The following is a 17350-nucleotide window of genomic DNA, read 5'->3' as shown; positions in this document are numbered from 1 at the left end:
CATACTCGTTTTTCAGGTAGAAACGCTGAAACCGTCACATAGCATAATGAGGTAAACATAACTGGTTCATCTTGGAAGAACAGCTGGGCCATCCCTCAAGACAAAGGCAGCAACTCTATTGAAGGCGAATATTTTCCAATAAAACAGTCTGCAGCACTTTGCCTCTGGGAAGGAAAAACCAATCGGAAAAAAAAAAACTTAAAAGGGAGTTATATAGGAATATTTGAAAAACAAGTCCTTAATTCATTCAAAACATGAAAAAATGTGCAATGATAGAAACAGTGAATAGAGTGTACTATAAGGCATGGCTCAGTAGACGTAAAACACATGTACTCTATTTGCCTGACTAGTTCACAAAACATTAAGCAATCAAGGTTTTAAAACATACATTTACCAAAAACACAATATCATACAAAAGGGATAGTGGAGTGTTCTCTTTACCATCACCAGTGTCATATTTCTTAACAGGAACGAAGTTTGTCCCAAACAATAGAACAGCTATGATTGAGCAAGTAAAGCCAAATCCCAGATCACTTCCACTGCTGGCATTGCTGCTATTAGTGAATGCCAAACTACTCATGTCTGTATTGCCGGCAAACGGTCCTTTGTATGGTTCTGAAATAAAAGCATAATTTAATTTGATAAATTAGACAATGGCTTGAAAAATAAGGCACTTTTTTCAATAACTTCAATGTAATGTCATCTTAAACCACAAAATAAAATGTACCGTAACAGCCTTATAGAACAATAAATAAAATGAAAATATTATGTAAGCAAAGGACTTGGGTTATATGCAGAAAGTGTTTATCATAGATAACTTATAATGAATTCAAGGTCCATATTAACGAATCTTAAAGCACTATGTGATAACATAGTCTAACTTAATTTATTATAAATAATATTTATAAAGTATTATACCAGGATCATAAACAAAGCAAATACTGGATGCAAATATTCATTTGTGCCAGCCTAACCCAATATTAAATCTTGGTAAAAGAGCTGTATTATTACACTAATAGAGTTCTTAATTACATGTGCAGTGAGATATAAGCATACATGTATTTGGGAAATGCAGGATTTAAATGCGTTCATGGGCCTCTTAAGTGACTGTCACATCAGTCATAGATGCCTTCCTTTGAAAACGAAGGCCTCTCACAGAAGGTATCCATTTGCCCCTTGTACATTAAAGAAATCCCCTTGGCGAAAAGATGATGTAAAATGTATGAAAGATCTTGGTGCCACAATTACAAATATGAGGATAAATCAAAGTACAAACGTGAATTACAAGTGAAAAAGATGTAATATACAGTCGCTGGACCAAGCACTAACACAAACGTATTTCTACTGCAAAAATCTTGCTAAAGACTTATTCAGTATTTACAACTCTCTGGGTCATCCTGAAGCTACTAAGAAATCAGCTGTTTCTACACAAAAGCTCTGCTCCGATTTATCAGACTTTTTTCAGGATAAGGTCATGCACCTTCTTAGTTTTTTCATAAAAGATAATCATGTACTTTATTCTACGCAAGACTGAGTACCACCCTTTCCTGTTCTCCTCCAGTACCCTGGTGAGCTTACGGTCTGGTGATTCAAGAAGTCATACTTTTTAAGCTTACCCTAATTTCCTCTGGCCCTCCACAGAATTCCTGTCCAGCTAAGATAATGAAAGCTATTGACTCTTCTGTGGCCTCTTTGATAACATCAATTTGCAATGCCTTCCGGTTTTCTGGAATGGTGCTTGATCTGTAGAAAACAACACTCATCATCCCTCTGCTGAAGAAATTCACATTGGACACTGCGATACTACCCAGCAACCGTCCTACATCTTTACTACCCATGAAACCTACAAATCACAGACAGTAGCATTAATATGAAACTGTCAAAACACATAGAAGATCTTTCTCTACCAAATACCTATCGAACAGGTTTTCGCCCCAGTCTTAGTACAGAAACGGTTTTGGTAGCTGCCAGTAATGATCTCCGGAACATTCTGGATGCTGGGGCTCTGCAGTTCAATGCATCTTGATCTTTGGGCGGCTTTCAACACATTTTCACATGACATTCCTCTAAATGACGAGCCAAAGCTGGTTTACAGGGCAACGTAGTAAGTTGGTTTGCATCTTTCCTAAAAGACGCATTCAAAAAGTCTGTATGGATCACTGCTGATTCGTATTTAAAACAGTAAACTGTAGTGGCACACGCATTGTAACCCTTATGTGCCTCCCCTGGCTGAGTATATGGCATCTAAGAGCCATTCGTTTTATTCTTCCACAGGTGATATCCAAATCATTCTGTGACTGGAAGGAAAGGACAAACTTTTCCCGGGCCGGTTAAAAAACTGTTAGTGATCAGTGGCCAACTGATTGAAATCCAAATCTCTCATGTTCAATATAGATAATACGGAGCTTTTGATTTTGGCAACTCTTCCATCTGGACCTCTAACTGGTGGCCTGAGTCTTTAGGTGCTTGTTCCAAACCATCGCAAACGCTCATAATCTAGAAATCATTTTTTTATTAACCTATCATTCAAAGTTGCATCAAAAAAGTTATGACTACATGTTTCTTCATGACTGGCAAGTATATATTTAATGGGCTAAAAATTGGCACATTGTGGGCTAAATAGTGGCACATCACCATATGGCAATAAATATCCACACAAGCCAAGGAGCAAAGTCGAAATTGCATTTTGGTGCATGGTACACAAAAGCATACAGTTACAAAGCACTGAATGGATCTGATACAAGAATCACACTTCATCCAGCAAAGACACATAATGATCCTGGTTTTATTCACAAAACAGACAGCTAGCTTGTGCACTGGGATAATCCTTATTACTGACCAGGAAAAGATATCAAATATCTCAAACACACTGTACCATACAATCATGTACAAACTATGTAAATTGTGCAGAGGCATGTTGACCTACCAAAATTTCACAATGTCTAGGTCCCCATTTTGGTGCGTGAGCTTTCCGGTTGGTTTGGAGCAGGCAAAAGCTCCTTGAGAAAGAAGGGAACCACTGGTTCCTCTGGATGCTCTCTTATGAGTGAGTGTTTCAATCAAGCAAACAATTCTTGGCCTTGAGAATGCATGCCCATTAGGAATATTGTCAGTGTGAGAAAGTGCATCTTTTGACACGGTTAGTCCCACACTTTTTGATTACAAAATGATATGGTTTTTGACTGAAAGCGCACAAGGTCACTGTCAACCAGGTCCCCCGTGTCAGAGCTCCTTCACTAAAACTGTACCACAATTGGCACTTTAGACCCCTCTGTAAGTCCCTAGTATATGGTACCCTGGTACATGGGGCATTTTGACTGAAGAGGGTCCCCTAGGTACCCCTCAGCAAACTGCCACTGCTTCGGTGCAGAGAAAAACAACAAAGTCGACATGGCATACTGCCTGTGTGCCATACCAAGCAGCACTGCCTAAGGTATAGGAAAGTCATGCCTCTGACAGGCCTTACAAGCCCTAAGGCTTCATGGAGATCCCACAGACTCCTGCGAATACCTTGCACTCTCCATATTCAACAACGCCACTCAATTGTGCAGACTGTACATCTTCTACCACACCCCAGGTATGACTGACACCTTCACTGACCACCTCATGGAAATTCTTACAACCAAGGTTACTCACAATTCTAATGACATTTTCCTCAGTGACATCAATCTGCACTGGAACGACCTCAAGGACCCTCAGGTCAACGTCATCAAAGACTTCCTGGCCGACCAAGCCCTTACCCAAGCCTGCAAACTCTCAACACACATGAAAGGCGCCACTCTAGATTGGATCATTGCTAAGGAATCAGTGGTCAAGCTATTCTCTATAGACCCATGTGACTGGTCTGATCACCACGCTATTACCTTCCTATTACCTGGCACCCACAAGACAAGGCCACCACAATCTATGAATCCAAAATGTTGGATTAGAGACAAACAGAGCCTAGATCTCGTGAAACTGGCTTCCCGCTGCGAGACTGACCTCCTCCCCCACCCCCAAATATCTCAACGGGTCAACAACCTCACAAAACACAATACCGAGACTATGTTTAACATACTTGATGATCTTGCCCCGCTAAAGTTAAAAAGAACCCAAATCAAAGACAAACACCTGGTTCAACGGATCCCACAACAATGAAAGGAGAACCCTCCGGCAGACAGAAAGAAATTGGAGACAGCACCCCTCAGCCACCCACTTAAAACTTCTCAGTCAGACGAGAAAGGCCTATAATAGGAACATCCTCAATTCAAAAATAGAAATCTTTAGATCAGAACTGGAGAACGCCAAGAACAGACCCCGCAAGGTCTTTGAAATGGTCAAACACCAATCTAATAAACTGGCTAAAACCTCTAAAGAAAACCCTAAATCTCTAATAACAAGCGAGGAATTCTGCTCCTTCTCTGACAAAATGACTGCCCTAGTAAACAAACTTAGATCCACTACCTACTCCCAACCCCCTACGGACCTGCCTCATCAATCTGCGCTGCCCCCCAGACATTACCCAAAAACCAAGAGCACTGGTAAACTTCAAAGTATATGATGACTATTCTGTCTCGGAAATACTATTCTCCTTAAACCCAAACGAGGACTTTAATGACCCACTCCCCTTCAACTGTTTGGCTGCTGCCTCCCATTCTAGCATTCCTATTTGGACCGCAATAATCAACGCCTCCCTTCTACAGGGGTCGATACCTGACCCTCTAAAAGTCGGTCAAGTCATCCCCATCTTAAAACAAGCCTTTACAATGCAATAGGTCTCGCAACTGCGAATTTTGGAGCTATTGGAATTGTAAATGGCAATGCCTTTTAAAAATATTAAAAGCCATTGTTATTTGCAATACCAAAAGCAACACCTATTGCATTGCATAGACCGGTGTCCGTGAAAACGGCGCTGCACTCATGCAATAGGTCTTGCATTTGTATATTTTAGAGTGTTTGGCTTTGCTAATGGTATTGTATTTCAGCCATTTTTTTATTGAGTGTATGTATGTGATGTGTTGTGGCATTATGTGGTTTGGATTGTAATTGTTAGCTATGTAGCAGTAAGAAGCATATAGCGCGTTATAACCAACTCAAATATCATAATAACAAATTAAAAGACAGTGATATATATTACTTTGAAGTTATTAAAGAAATCCTTCTACCTCTGCAGCCCTCCCTCCCCTCTGACTCATCCCAACATTTCTGACTAATATGACCTCTCAAACTTCCTTCCAAACTATTCCCTCCTCCTATTCAGTGTATCCTACTAAAAGGCGCACATGTCCAACACTCCCATTAACATCATCTCTGTACTCATGCAACTCATTCTATCTATATTAAGCAAGCAATACTAAATGCATGAGATTGCAAGAGCACCCTCACAAAACTTACCACAACCAATCCTACAAGGGATTGGGAATCACATATTTCTAACCAACATATTTACATCCAACGTTGCATTTTGGAGTAGCGTGTTACTTGTCGCAAGCGCTTTAAGACCTCGTCAGGGGTAGCAAGTGCTATATAAATACAATGTACTATTACAAATAAAATCAGTATACATACAAACAGGGAGTGTCTGTTGTTGGACACAGAAGGGAGAGAATAATGCTTTTTGCCATTAAAAAAAAAAAAACTAGTAAGAACACAGGTTCTCGTATTATAAAATACTAATCCAAAAGAAAATTTAAAACAGAGACAGTTGTTACATTAAATAATACAGAGAGCGCGCCTCCTTTACACAGAACACTGTCCATAAAATCGAGAACAGGCCACTAAACAAATGTTTTTTCAGCAGCCAGAGGTGGGAAGGTAACCCCGCCCCCTTGTAACCCTTCCCCCAAACCGTGGCCAGGTGCTCCACAATCTTAAATCTGTTGTTAAATATTGATAAACAAACTGGGGGTGTAAATTATTGTCCACACAGGGAAAGTGATCTTTACAATAAAACTGGATCAATGCCCGTAATGTTCAGAAGGGGTTCTTATTATCACCAAAGGTTTCCCATTAAAAAGATTTAGTGGGGGAAAGACCAAGGCTGTGCCCTCATCGGCGCAAGATGCCCCTAGGAGTGAAGCAGGAAGTGAACTCAGTCCTCAGAGGCTCCAGCCCGCCGAGAATTTACAAAATGTGTCACCATTCCCTAGGTACCTCGAGAGTGTTGATTTGTGAGTTGTACGAGGCACTTTGGATCATTCAGGCCCATTCTAATAACTATTGATCAAAAGGGGGAAAGTTTCTGAACCAAGACGGCGTTTCGTGCGCTAGATCGTGTTTGTTTGCACAGCGCCACTGTACTACTGGACACAGCGAGGCAACCTTGCTTTAATACAGTGATCAAAGAATTGCACAGGTATGGACACTACGTTAGCTAGTGGAGGGTAAAATATTCCAGAGAAAGTGAAATACGCGAAATCCACCAAAGAGAAACTTCACTGACCCAGAACAAATTAACCACTTTCTTGTGAATCTGTTCCCTGAGCAGACAATGAAATGGAGGCGATAGGATAAATACATTGGCAAAGGTGTGTTTGAGATTCAAGAAATATTAGTAAAAAATAACCTCTATTTCTATAAAATATGTTAATTACTAGAGGCACAATAATTTTAACAGCCACCACATACACATTGCGCAATACACACCATGCATTTTCTCCCAGCGCTTGAATCACACCTGTTGGCCGATTATTCCCTGCTAGATTAAACCCGTCCCCTTTAACCCTGTCTGCGCACCTCCGCTCAAAGTTATCAAAGATATCAAAGTTTTCTTTCCACTGTGCCTCTCTCTGTTCTCATCTTACTCCCCCCACCCCTGCCATCATTGCCCTCCTGCGCCCCCTCCCCCCATTTGGAAGCTGGTTAAATTTTCAATGTCCACTGACTGGAAAATATACAACTAACTTCTTAAAGAAAAATCCAAGCCAGAGTTGGCGCGCGAGTCATGTGACAACGGGAAGGAAAGCTCCATGCGGCTTCCCGTTGGAGCGAATCGCTCTGGGGCGGCCTTTGTCTCCAGTCGAGGCACGCTTGGCGCTGGAGAGCTGCGCGGGCTCGCACGGGCCTCAGTGTGCAGGGTAGTGCATGCAGAGGGGCGGCTGGGCGCCTAATGCCGGGCTGCCCCTGTAGAAACGAGTAAGTCCGTCGGTTAGAGCAGAGCAGCAGCCAGCTGCAAAGGTTTCTCCTGTCCGTGTGTGCAGACACTCGACATATAGTCTATATGATACAGACTAGCGGCCTCGTGGCAGACTGGTGTCGGGGTTGTGGTTAGTGTCAGCACGCTGCATCTAAACGTGAAAAGCTCAGAATCTGTAAACCTGCATAACGCCGAGCGTTTCGAACACTGGGGTCCTAGGTAGGTTGTTTTAGTGAAACAAGAAAAGTAGAAACTGAGTCATGGGATTCAGGGGTAGACACAATAAATTATGATCGGTTGCAAAACTGAGAGCGAATGTGCTAAGGTCATGCTAATTAGAAACAGATGGCCCCCCTAGAGATAAGAAATTGATTCACGACAGCCGAAAGGCAGATGATCCAGTCCGGATGGGTCGGACCAAAAGGAGAAAGGACGGTGACAAATAAGCCTCATTTTCAATCGGAGGCCACCCTTTACCATAAACGATAAATGTAAATTTATACTTGTATAGCGCACTACTCACCTGCAAGGGTCTCAAGGCGCTTGTACGAATACCGCTGTGGAACCCATCCTGGCTTTCCCTGTGAGGTGTCCACTCGTGGGCACCCCCAAGGTGGAGGCCAGGCATCCTTAGCGTTGTGGGGGCCGTTGTGGAGATTAAGCAAGCTATTGCCCAGAGTTGCAGAGTGGGACTCCATGATTGGAATAGGCACCAAGGCGAGAATTACCAGGTCCGTGGACGCCATCCAATGAAAATGAGGGGCGAGGCTTCGAGCCCCCTTCTGAAATCACCGCTCTAACAATATGTCTCGCAGAGCGAGCAGCCTATGCGCGCTGCAACGCTAGGCGAGACCTAAAAACCTAAGCTGAATCCTGCCTCTCTAGACAACATTAGACCTATATCCAATATACCACTCTTAGTGAAAGTTCTGGAGAAATGTGTACAACTACAAGTGAGCCAACACATCACCAACTTCAACCTACTAGACTATTTCCAATTCGGATTCAGGCCTGGGCACAGCCCTGAAACCACCATTCTCGATATCATCGATGAAGCTCTCCAAGCCCATGACCAAGGCAAAACCTGTCTCCTAATCCTTTTAGATCTATCCTCAGATTTCAATACGGTCAACCAAGAGAAACGTCTCGAACGCCTCAAACTCAGGATGGGACTGAATGGCTCCGGGCTCGAATGGTTTAGATCCGCTCCCAGAGATTCTTAATCAACGGTAACCTATCCGCTCACTCTCCGATTACGGTCGGAGTCCCACAAGAATCAACCCTTTCCCTAACCCACTTCAATCTTTACCTCGAACCGATAGCAGAAGTACTACGCACCACCAATATCTCCTACCACATATATGCCGATGACACCCAGATCTACATCAAAATCTCTTCTCCAGGGGAGATTTTTTCCCTGAATGAGGCCTTGAAGTTGACTGCTCAATGGCTCACCTCCAACCAGCTCAAACTAAATACACAAAAAACTGAATTCCTTCTAATCTCCCCACCCAAACCCAACCCTGACATTTGGAAAAGGACAAAGTCGATCACAGCCCTAAACTGCCCACCGACCATAGAGGACTCTGCCAAATCCCTTGGAATAACCATGGACAGCAGCTTGAATATGCGTGACCACATCAACTTGGTGGCCAAAACCGCCAGGTTTCACCTGAGCTATCCAAGAAACTAAAACCTTTCATTGACACTTCCGACCTAAAAATGGCAGTACAGGCACAAGTTATCTCCAGATTTGAATATGGATGCTATACCCTTTCTGGCCAACCCAAGATCTCACTGGCCCCCCTAAAAGCCTGCATCAACACCGCCGCCACATTCCTAACAGGTTCTAAAAAATGTTACCACATCTGAAAGCTCTGAAGTGGATTACTCTTGAAGCCAGAATTCAACTCGAAATGGCATGCATCACTCACAAGGCACTAAACACTAAATCCCCTGCATTTCTCACCCACAAAATCGTGGTAACCGGAGGAGCCTGAAACTCCCGGTCCTCCAGAGATCTCTTGCTCCAGCCTCCGCGCTTTCAAAAGGAAAAAAAACTATAATTGTGTGTTTTCTGGGGCCGCACCAAGAATATGGAACTCATTCCCGCACGCCATTAGAAGAATTCCGTCTCTGGCACGCATTAAAATGGAAGCCAAAACCTTCCTAATGAGCAAATTCTTCTCTTAATTCTTGCATTGCACTCCCCTTCAGTGACCTTGTTTTTATTCTATTACTACAATACCTTGGACTGATCAGATGCCATCCACCCGGCACATCCTGGCACTCCACCCTTATATTCTTCGACCTTCATTCTTGTAAAATGTTTGTACTTGTTTTTTTCCCCAAATGTTCCAACCCCCTACCTAAGTCTTATTTGTATTCAACCTGTTAACCCTGTAAAGCTCTCTGATACCCTAACAGGTCAAGTCAGCGCTCTATAAAACACAAATAAGTAAACAAATAAGGCAGCGTGCACTATATCATAGATGTGGGCATATATGCATGAGTAGATATGCCCCTACAATATTTAAGTCTATTCTAAATATTTTAAGTGCCAATGAAGCCATAGAGAGTACATGGGCTGGAAGCTCGACAATTCAAGTTTCAGAGCACCATTCTGGCTTTACTGAACCCAGGAGTGTTTGGCACCCAACAACTCCTCTCAATAAACCCACACTGATACCAGTGAGGGATTTATTCAAACATGTACCCAGAGGGCACCTCAGAGGTGCCCCCTGAAAACCTACCAACCTTGGTGTGGTCTGTGACTGGCCTTAGGCAGCCTGCCACCACCAGACATGTTTCTGTCCCATTGTCCCCAAGCATCTCTACTTACATGGGTTGCTGGGGTTTTTTCCATCTGTTCTCCTGGCCTTAGCCTGCAGCCTTTCGTCAAGATCAATTTACCCCAGTGGTTTGCATTGGGCACCCTGCGCTGTGCTTGCACTCTGTACCCGACCGCCCCTGTGCCCCTGAGGGTGTAAATTTGGTGCTGCCTTGTGGCCCCCTGTGCTTCCTTTAACCCGCGGAGACTGGATTTCCAAACCGCTTTACTAATCTGTGAGCAGCATCGCTTTGATTACCCCCTTTGTCTACATTGGTGCCAGATTCCACTTTTGAACTCTGCACTCAGCCGCCCCTGTGCCGCTGGAGGTGAAGATTTGCTACTTACCTGAAACTGGCCTAGTGCAGATTCTTCATCCTGAAAACCAGGATTATAAATTGTATAGTTACGTGCAAAACCGCATTCTTGTTTTCCTATCATAGGTTAACATGTTTTAACTGAAAATACACTATGTCCACTTTTTAAAGTGAAAAGTATTCTTATGAAAAATGTACTTACCTTTTTAAGTATATCTTGATCTTAAAAAAAATCTTTAAAGATGCGTATTTTTATAAAATTGGTGTGGATCTCCTTTTTGAGTCGTGTGTCATTTATTGGTCACTGTATATATAACAAATGTCTTACACTCCTATGTGTTAGACCTATAGCTGCTTGACCACACTACCACAAAAAGAGCAATTTGGGTTTACACTAAGCCCTGTACACTTCTGGGGGAATCTCTGTACTCTGCACGATATAACTTTAGTAGTATATCATATAAAGAGCCAGCTTCCTACAGTCAGCTAACAGGTCCTATCACTACTGCACGATAAGGATCAGAAAGTGCTGCTCTCTGACGCAAAGTGTGTATAAGGAAAATATAGCCCGGGACAAGCAGGGAAGTAACAGAATTAATGTACCTGCCCCAGCACAGGTCCTAGACTCCCTTCTGGTATTAGGGAAATAACTTTAAAAACTTGTTTGTGTTAGAAAGGGATGACATGTTCGGAGGTGATCAACCTCAGACAAAAGTGGTAGCCTCACCAGTGCTTGATGAAGGTGACAAAAACATAGCTCTCCCTCTCCTCAGGTTAAACCGTTAAGTAAAGTTGAATCTGGCTCGCCCAGTGGACTCGCCAATTCCACCAGTGGCTTGTCCGGATATTCAGACTCTTCAGCTCATGGGAAAGCGCTTATACCGCCTTGGAACATCATAAACACCCAGGATCTCCATGAGAAGGCGAACCAGCTAAAAAAGGAATTAGCACCTTAGTCTTTATATGCGGCTGACTGAGAGAAAGTGTGCACCAACCTGTTCAAAGCAACAGTCAGAATAAATAACACCCTCAAAGGGAGCAATTATGGAAAAAAGTACAAATGAAACAATCAGAAAATCAACTATTGCACCCACAGAAAGTAAATGTTTTAATTTTTCAATAACAAAACTTATATGTTTTACTTTTTCAATATTTTCCCTGAGATATGCTCTAGAACTACATCTGATTCACTAGAAAAGCATCTGGCTGCTGACCGGTGCAATGAGCAAGGAAAAGGAAATCTTCTCGATAGCATAAGTCTGCAAAATAACTCCCTGTTGTAATGCTGTCTCACTTCCTCCATTCACCTGTAAAAACAGGCCAAAAAATAGGCGTCCATGCCTAGCCCATGAAAACTGCTTTCTAAAGAAATGTTAACTGAACAAGACTACGGCTCATCAGAAGCATTGTGGTTGCATTCACAAAGATAAAAAAAAAGCGAAAAATGCATGGAAAAAAACCACACCAAGAACAGTAGCACTCCCTCTCAGGCCCACAGACTCCCATTCTCCTCATCTAATTGTCATATGCAATGGCATCATCCTTCTGACATAAAAATTAAATAGCCTCATTAGCACAGAGGCAGAACCCTTCTCTGGGATACATTTTATATATCCTGTAACTGGTAAAAAAAAAACCTGTTGAGATGCCTACCCTTGAATAAATGACATATTATCCTATTGAAATAAATAACCTAACGCCCCATGGCATATGAACAGAGATATCAACGTGCGCTAAACGAAACAATTTCAATACTGTATTGAAAATCACTCTCGTTTTAGATGGGACGTTCTTCTGGAATGTGCAACAGAATGTCCAGGCATGGGGCATGGAATACTCAGCCACACCTTTCTTAAGGGCTTTAAGTAGAAATTAAAACAAGCATTGAAAATGCAATAGGTCTCGCAATAGAATAGTTAGAAATTTTTCGTTTTGCAAATGGAAGAGTGGTGTTGCGTGGATGAGTGGCGTTGCGTGGATGAGTGGCGTGTGTGAGTGGCGTGTGTGAGTGGCGTTGTGTGTGTGAGTGGCGTTGCGTGTGTGAGTGGCGTTGCGTGTGTGAGTGGCGTTGCGTGTGTGAGTGGCGTTGCGCGTGTGAGTGGCGTTGCGCGTGTGAGTGGCGTTGCGCGTGTGAGTGGCGTTGCGCGTGTGAGTGGCGTTGCGCGTGTGAGTGGCGTTGCGCGTGTGAGTGGCGTTGCGCGTGTGAGTGGCGTTGCGCGTGTGAGTGGCGTTGCGCGTGTGAGTGGCGTAGCGTGTGTGAGTGGCGTAGCGTGGATGAGTAGAGTAAAGACCGACGCCAATAAACTGAGGAAGATACTGGCAGGCATATCAGCACAGGGGCAGAGAGTGACCGTCTGTCAGCGGTGGACCACAAACAGAAAGCAACAGGAACCGAGTGCCTGACAAATACACACCGATAGCTGCAGCGAAGTGGAAGCAGTGGAAACTGACAGCTGCTTATATAACCCCCACGAGGCTGAAAGGCACAGGGGCGCAGGCGGGCAGAGGCCAATCGACGGAGAGAGAAAAAAGATAGACGAAAAAAAAAAACAAGCAGTAAAGGTTTGCGGATAGGTGCGAACCTAATACGTCAGAGAGAGAAGGAGAAAGGCAGAGCTGGTACTAGAAAGGAAAAAAAATAGTCAGAAAGAAAGATAGAGGCTGGGGAAGACAAATGGAAAGAGAGATGCGATGTCAGAGAGGTTGGGGCTCAGATTTGCATGCAGCCCCTGGAGAAGCCCGCTTGTGGGGACTGGGAGGAAGGGTGATGAGACGCAGGCCCTGCAGTGAATAATTATGGGAGGAGAGATGCTGGCCTGAGGCAGAGCGCACGCTGGGGGAAGGAGGCTGGGCTGCCTTTGATGTGGTAGAGGGAGGGGGTGGGCTGCCTGGTTAGTGCGTGTGTCAGATGGAGAGTGAGAGCAATGAAGTTTGAAAGGGATGGTATCACTGAGTTCTGTAAGCACGACAAACATGCACACCCACATCCGACATGAGTTGCTTTCCATATCATTAACTTGACATGAGCTGTAGACGCAATAGCAAGAACGTCAATGTTATGACTGTTAATATTGTAGCTATTATACATTCATACTTCCGTTCTAAATTGCTATACATTTCTGCCTGATGGTGGGAGCTGGTAGCACGCGCAAGCCAAGCGGCGGCTTTCAGGTTTCATCCTTGTTAAAAAAAATTGCCTTGCCTGGGGCTATTTGTCAGGGAAGCCTCTGCAAGAGCATCGCCTGCATTACTGATGCACACATATACAAGTGTGCCATGGAGGCCCGAGGCTAAGTGATCTGGCTGTCGGGATTTGCCGGGATGCCAGTCCAGTCTATGAAGCGTTTCCAGGAACCACGAGAGAGGAGGGAGATTCTGGAAGCTGAGGGCAAGCAGCAGAGAGCAGTCACCAGGAAGAGGCGTGAGGTGGGCCGAGGGGAGCATGGAGTGGAGGGGGTGAGAATACTGGGTAAGTTGAGGGCGAGAGAGGAGGAGCATGGGTCAACGGAGAGGAGTGAATGCGGGAGTCGGCTTGATAGAGGGCAGAAGGGGACTGAAGAGGATGCGGAGTAAGGGGCGGAGCGGGGAGAGCGAGAGCGGCATGTGGGTGTGAAGAAGCCGGGCGTGAAGAAGCCGGGCCTTTGAAGTGAAGCTAAGCTTCACTTCAAAGGTGTCGGAGGAATGCGGGCGGCTGTGCACGCGCTTTTAAGCTCAATGCACATGCGCATTGAGCTTAAAAGTCACGGGCACTGCAAGGAATCGCCACGATTCCTTGCTTGTTAGTTAAAGCGTGGTTAGGCCGCAATAGGCTCGCAAGCTCGATGCGCATGCGCATCGACAGGCGAGACCTAAAAAACAGCGGATCTCTAAAAAGGACTCAGCCTACGAAGCGTAACTATGACTCCTCATGGGTGCGGCCTATGTAATTCAGATGCTGCTTAAAACACGTAATAAAAATGCCTGTGCTTAATATAGCATGCCACTTGACCAGCATTTTGGTGCCTCTCTGAGCTTACAGCTATTGCATCCAAATGTATGACTCAGTAACGGGCATGCACCTAAAACAAACCAGACCTATAAGCCTCCCCAATATGTCTCTCCTGTTTTGAATATCAGGTAAATGAGAAAAAGTTGATTTCCTAGTGAATAATTCGAATTCTGAAAATAGAAGACGGAATTAAATATTAATAATGTCTGAAGAAGGGTAGTGGTTTCCGGAGCGTCACTTTTTCTCTTCCCTTCACACCACTTTCCTCTGAAGTCTCTCAGATACATACGTATGCCCTTTTTACTCACTCTACATTAATCACACCTCATCTCTCTCATTTGCAGCACCCTCTTTTCACCCTCTTACATAGATTTTCTTGCATCTCCATCACTTCACAATGTACGCTAAACACACAACGCACTCCTGTTAAGCACTGCTTTTTATTTTCTCCGTCAGTATTTTGACCGACGTGAAATCCTTCAAACACTTAAACACAGAATGACAATAGGCACACATGACCACTCTGTGAAATTTGCAGAGGGGCAGAGGATTGGTTAAGCATTTATTTTGAACATCTTTATGACCCACTGACAGATACTGTGTGAAAGTGACAATGCTTTCAGCATCATTTTCAGAGCGCTCAAGCGTGGCCTGGTTTAAACAACTACCCACACAAGACAATTAGAAGCGATTGAGTTTGCAGAACTCATGATACAAGAGTAATATATAATTCTAAAAAAAACTACAGATTTTTTTTAATTAAAGAATGCAAAATTAAGTAAAGCACTTGAAATGTAAACAGAGACTATAGCGTTTAAATGAATTACATTAACGGTGTGTACTCGTTTTAAAAATGGAACCGAAATTTCGTAAACTGCTTAAGAAATTAGTTAAAATATAGTTACCGGCTGCTGGTTCGTTACTCCTGTCTGCTCTGCCGGCATCAGCTTCCTTGACTCCAGTCTGCGTACAGCTGCTGAATTTGTTGTTGAAGCTCAGTTAGGACTTCCGGGTCAGGTGACTACCGGCTGCGTCAGTCAGCAAAAACCAGACGAATCTCGTGACCCAGTCTCTTATGAAGTCATGGCGCAATGTGAAAGCGAGCGGCATTTTAATACATTGAATTCGTAGTATGAAAAACAGGCGAGGGAGGGTGTTGTATTTGAATACGTTTATTACGTCGTATAAATGTCTTGGCATAGTGCCGTATATAAATCTCGATGTATATATTTTCATAAGTATAGCTTTGTACTATGCCGTATTACAAAACACCAGATTTGAATGAAATATTACCTTTTTGCTGAGTGGTCAGAAAGCAGCGAACAGTTATTTTTAGATATGTTTACTGAAAGTAATTGGGAACATTCCTCAAATTCCCCCATCCATCTAAGCAGCTGAACATACCACACTTGATCATAATAATGTGTTCTCAGCACTTTATTAGTGGCTACGCTGACCACTGTTATCTGGTACCGAGACTTGGATTTTTAGAAGTTCTCAGAGCCGCGTAAGCTGCACAGCTTCCCGGTTTAATGCACAGCACTTGACCTTCGATCAGTTCATTAGCGCCTGCAAACAAGAATGGGACTCAGTATGTTAGTTGGCGACGCTTGATGTCGACATTAGTAAAGACAGAAAAATGATTCATAGCTGTCTGAAAACCCCGCCAGATCCAATGTTAATATTTGTAAAAAATACACATCAATCTTTTTCAGCTAATGTTTTTTCTCAATCTTCTTAATGACCCCAGCCCCCTTGTCTTCATTTGATGACAAAATATCTCTTTAGATTATTTAAGTAACTGTAAAGACTTGAACGAGACGTCGAAGTCGCAGAAGGTATGTCTTTATTAAACAAATGCCCTGACACCAGAAGGGTGTGTAGTCTTCGTGAAGAAGTTAGCCTCAATTGTCTTCCCACCCGTTACCCATGCCCAAGGTTCTATTCCAGAATAGGAGGACGTCATAGAACCCTGGGCATGTGCACGCAGCAAGGAAGAGAGCGGGAGGCATAAAGTACAACACAACACATCTCCTTTTTATCAAACAATAAAGTACAACGTACCCATGGAAACAGGTAGAGAATTACAAGGAATTAAGCATGGTGCAAATAGTGGCTGGGGGGTGCAGAGAGGGAGTGTGGTATCCTGGTTTGGATGCCATGTTCCTTCCTCACTAACCTGTCTTGCTGCTCAGCCTATGTGAATGAATGGTGGAATGTTGGAGTGTGTGAGATAATATAGTATGTGTGGGTTGCCTTGTGGATGCATGACAGTTGGAAGAGAGGGCTGAGCAGCAAGAGAGCTGCTCCTGGTGGGGTTTTAATGATTAAGGGCCAGATGTAGGTAAAACTTATTTACCGATTCTTAATTACCGAATTTTACCGATTCGGTAATTAAGAATCGGTAAATAAGAAGTGGGGGTATGTAGGAACATCCAGATGTTCCAGTTACCGAATCGTTAAGAAGCCCATAGGAATGAATGGGGCATTACCGGTCGGTATTTACCGATTCGGTAAATACCGATTTTGACAAGGGTGCAGGGGGTGTCACTTTGACACCCTCTAGCACCCCCACAAAAGGTTCGGGGGCCATATGGCAGGCATACCTGCCCTAAGGGCAGGTCTGCCTGTCATATGGCACAGGTGTGCATGCACACATGTGCATGCACACCTGAATCGGTATTTTAACATCAAATACAATTTGATGGTAAAATACCGATTTTGTAGGCCTTGTGGGACTCAGAAGAGTCCCACCTACATATCAATTTTACCGATTCTGTAAATATACCGGTCGGTAAATTTACCGACCGGTATATTTACCGAATCGGTAAAATTACCGATTTTCCCTGTTTACCTGCCCCTACATATCAAATGCCAAATACCGGTCGGTAACGGCCGAATTCGGCCGTTACCGACCGGTAAAACCCTACCTACATCTGGCCCTATATGATTTAACCTGATAATTCATCAATAAACCTTCTTAAATCATCACATCTCGGCTACAGCCTATCATATTACATTTGGCGACAATTGGACTGAACCTACTCTACAAATAACATCAAGAAACTTTGTGATCATGATTTAAAGCAACAAGTAAGATA

At 43.6% G+C, this 17350-nt stretch overlaps 1 protein-coding gene across 3 annotated transcripts in view; it reads right to left on the bottom strand.

The window, feature by feature from the left end:
* Positions 1-15314, bottom strand: part of TMEM144 (transmembrane protein 144) — a 162288-nt gene extending 146974 nt beyond the window's left edge. Inside the window, exons 1-2 of one of the 3 annotated variants that reach the window (XM_078676992.1) lie at positions 15155-15314; positions 442-615 (exon numbers count right to left, since the gene is read on the bottom strand). In XM_078676992.1, the coding sequence (XP_078533118.1) occupies positions 442-580 (139 nt within the window). In that variant the 5' untranslated portion in view covers positions 581-615; positions 15155-15314. Of the gene's footprint in view, positions 1-62; positions 165-441; positions 616-15154 lie in introns of those variants that run through there. The other 2 variants (XM_078676991.1, XM_078676993.1) reach the window with 2 other exon arrangements.
* Positions 15315-17350: the final 2036 nt, after the last annotated feature.

Source organism: Lissotriton helveticus, chromosome 2_1 (genome assembly GCF_964261635.1).
Source record: "Lissotriton helveticus chromosome 2_1, aLisHel1.1, whole genome shotgun sequence".
Classification (NCBI taxonomy): domain Eukaryota; kingdom Metazoa; phylum Chordata; class Amphibia; order Caudata; family Salamandridae; genus Lissotriton; species Lissotriton helveticus.
Note: the sequence above shows the minus strand (reverse complement) of the source record. Positions and strands in the feature narration are given on the sequence as shown.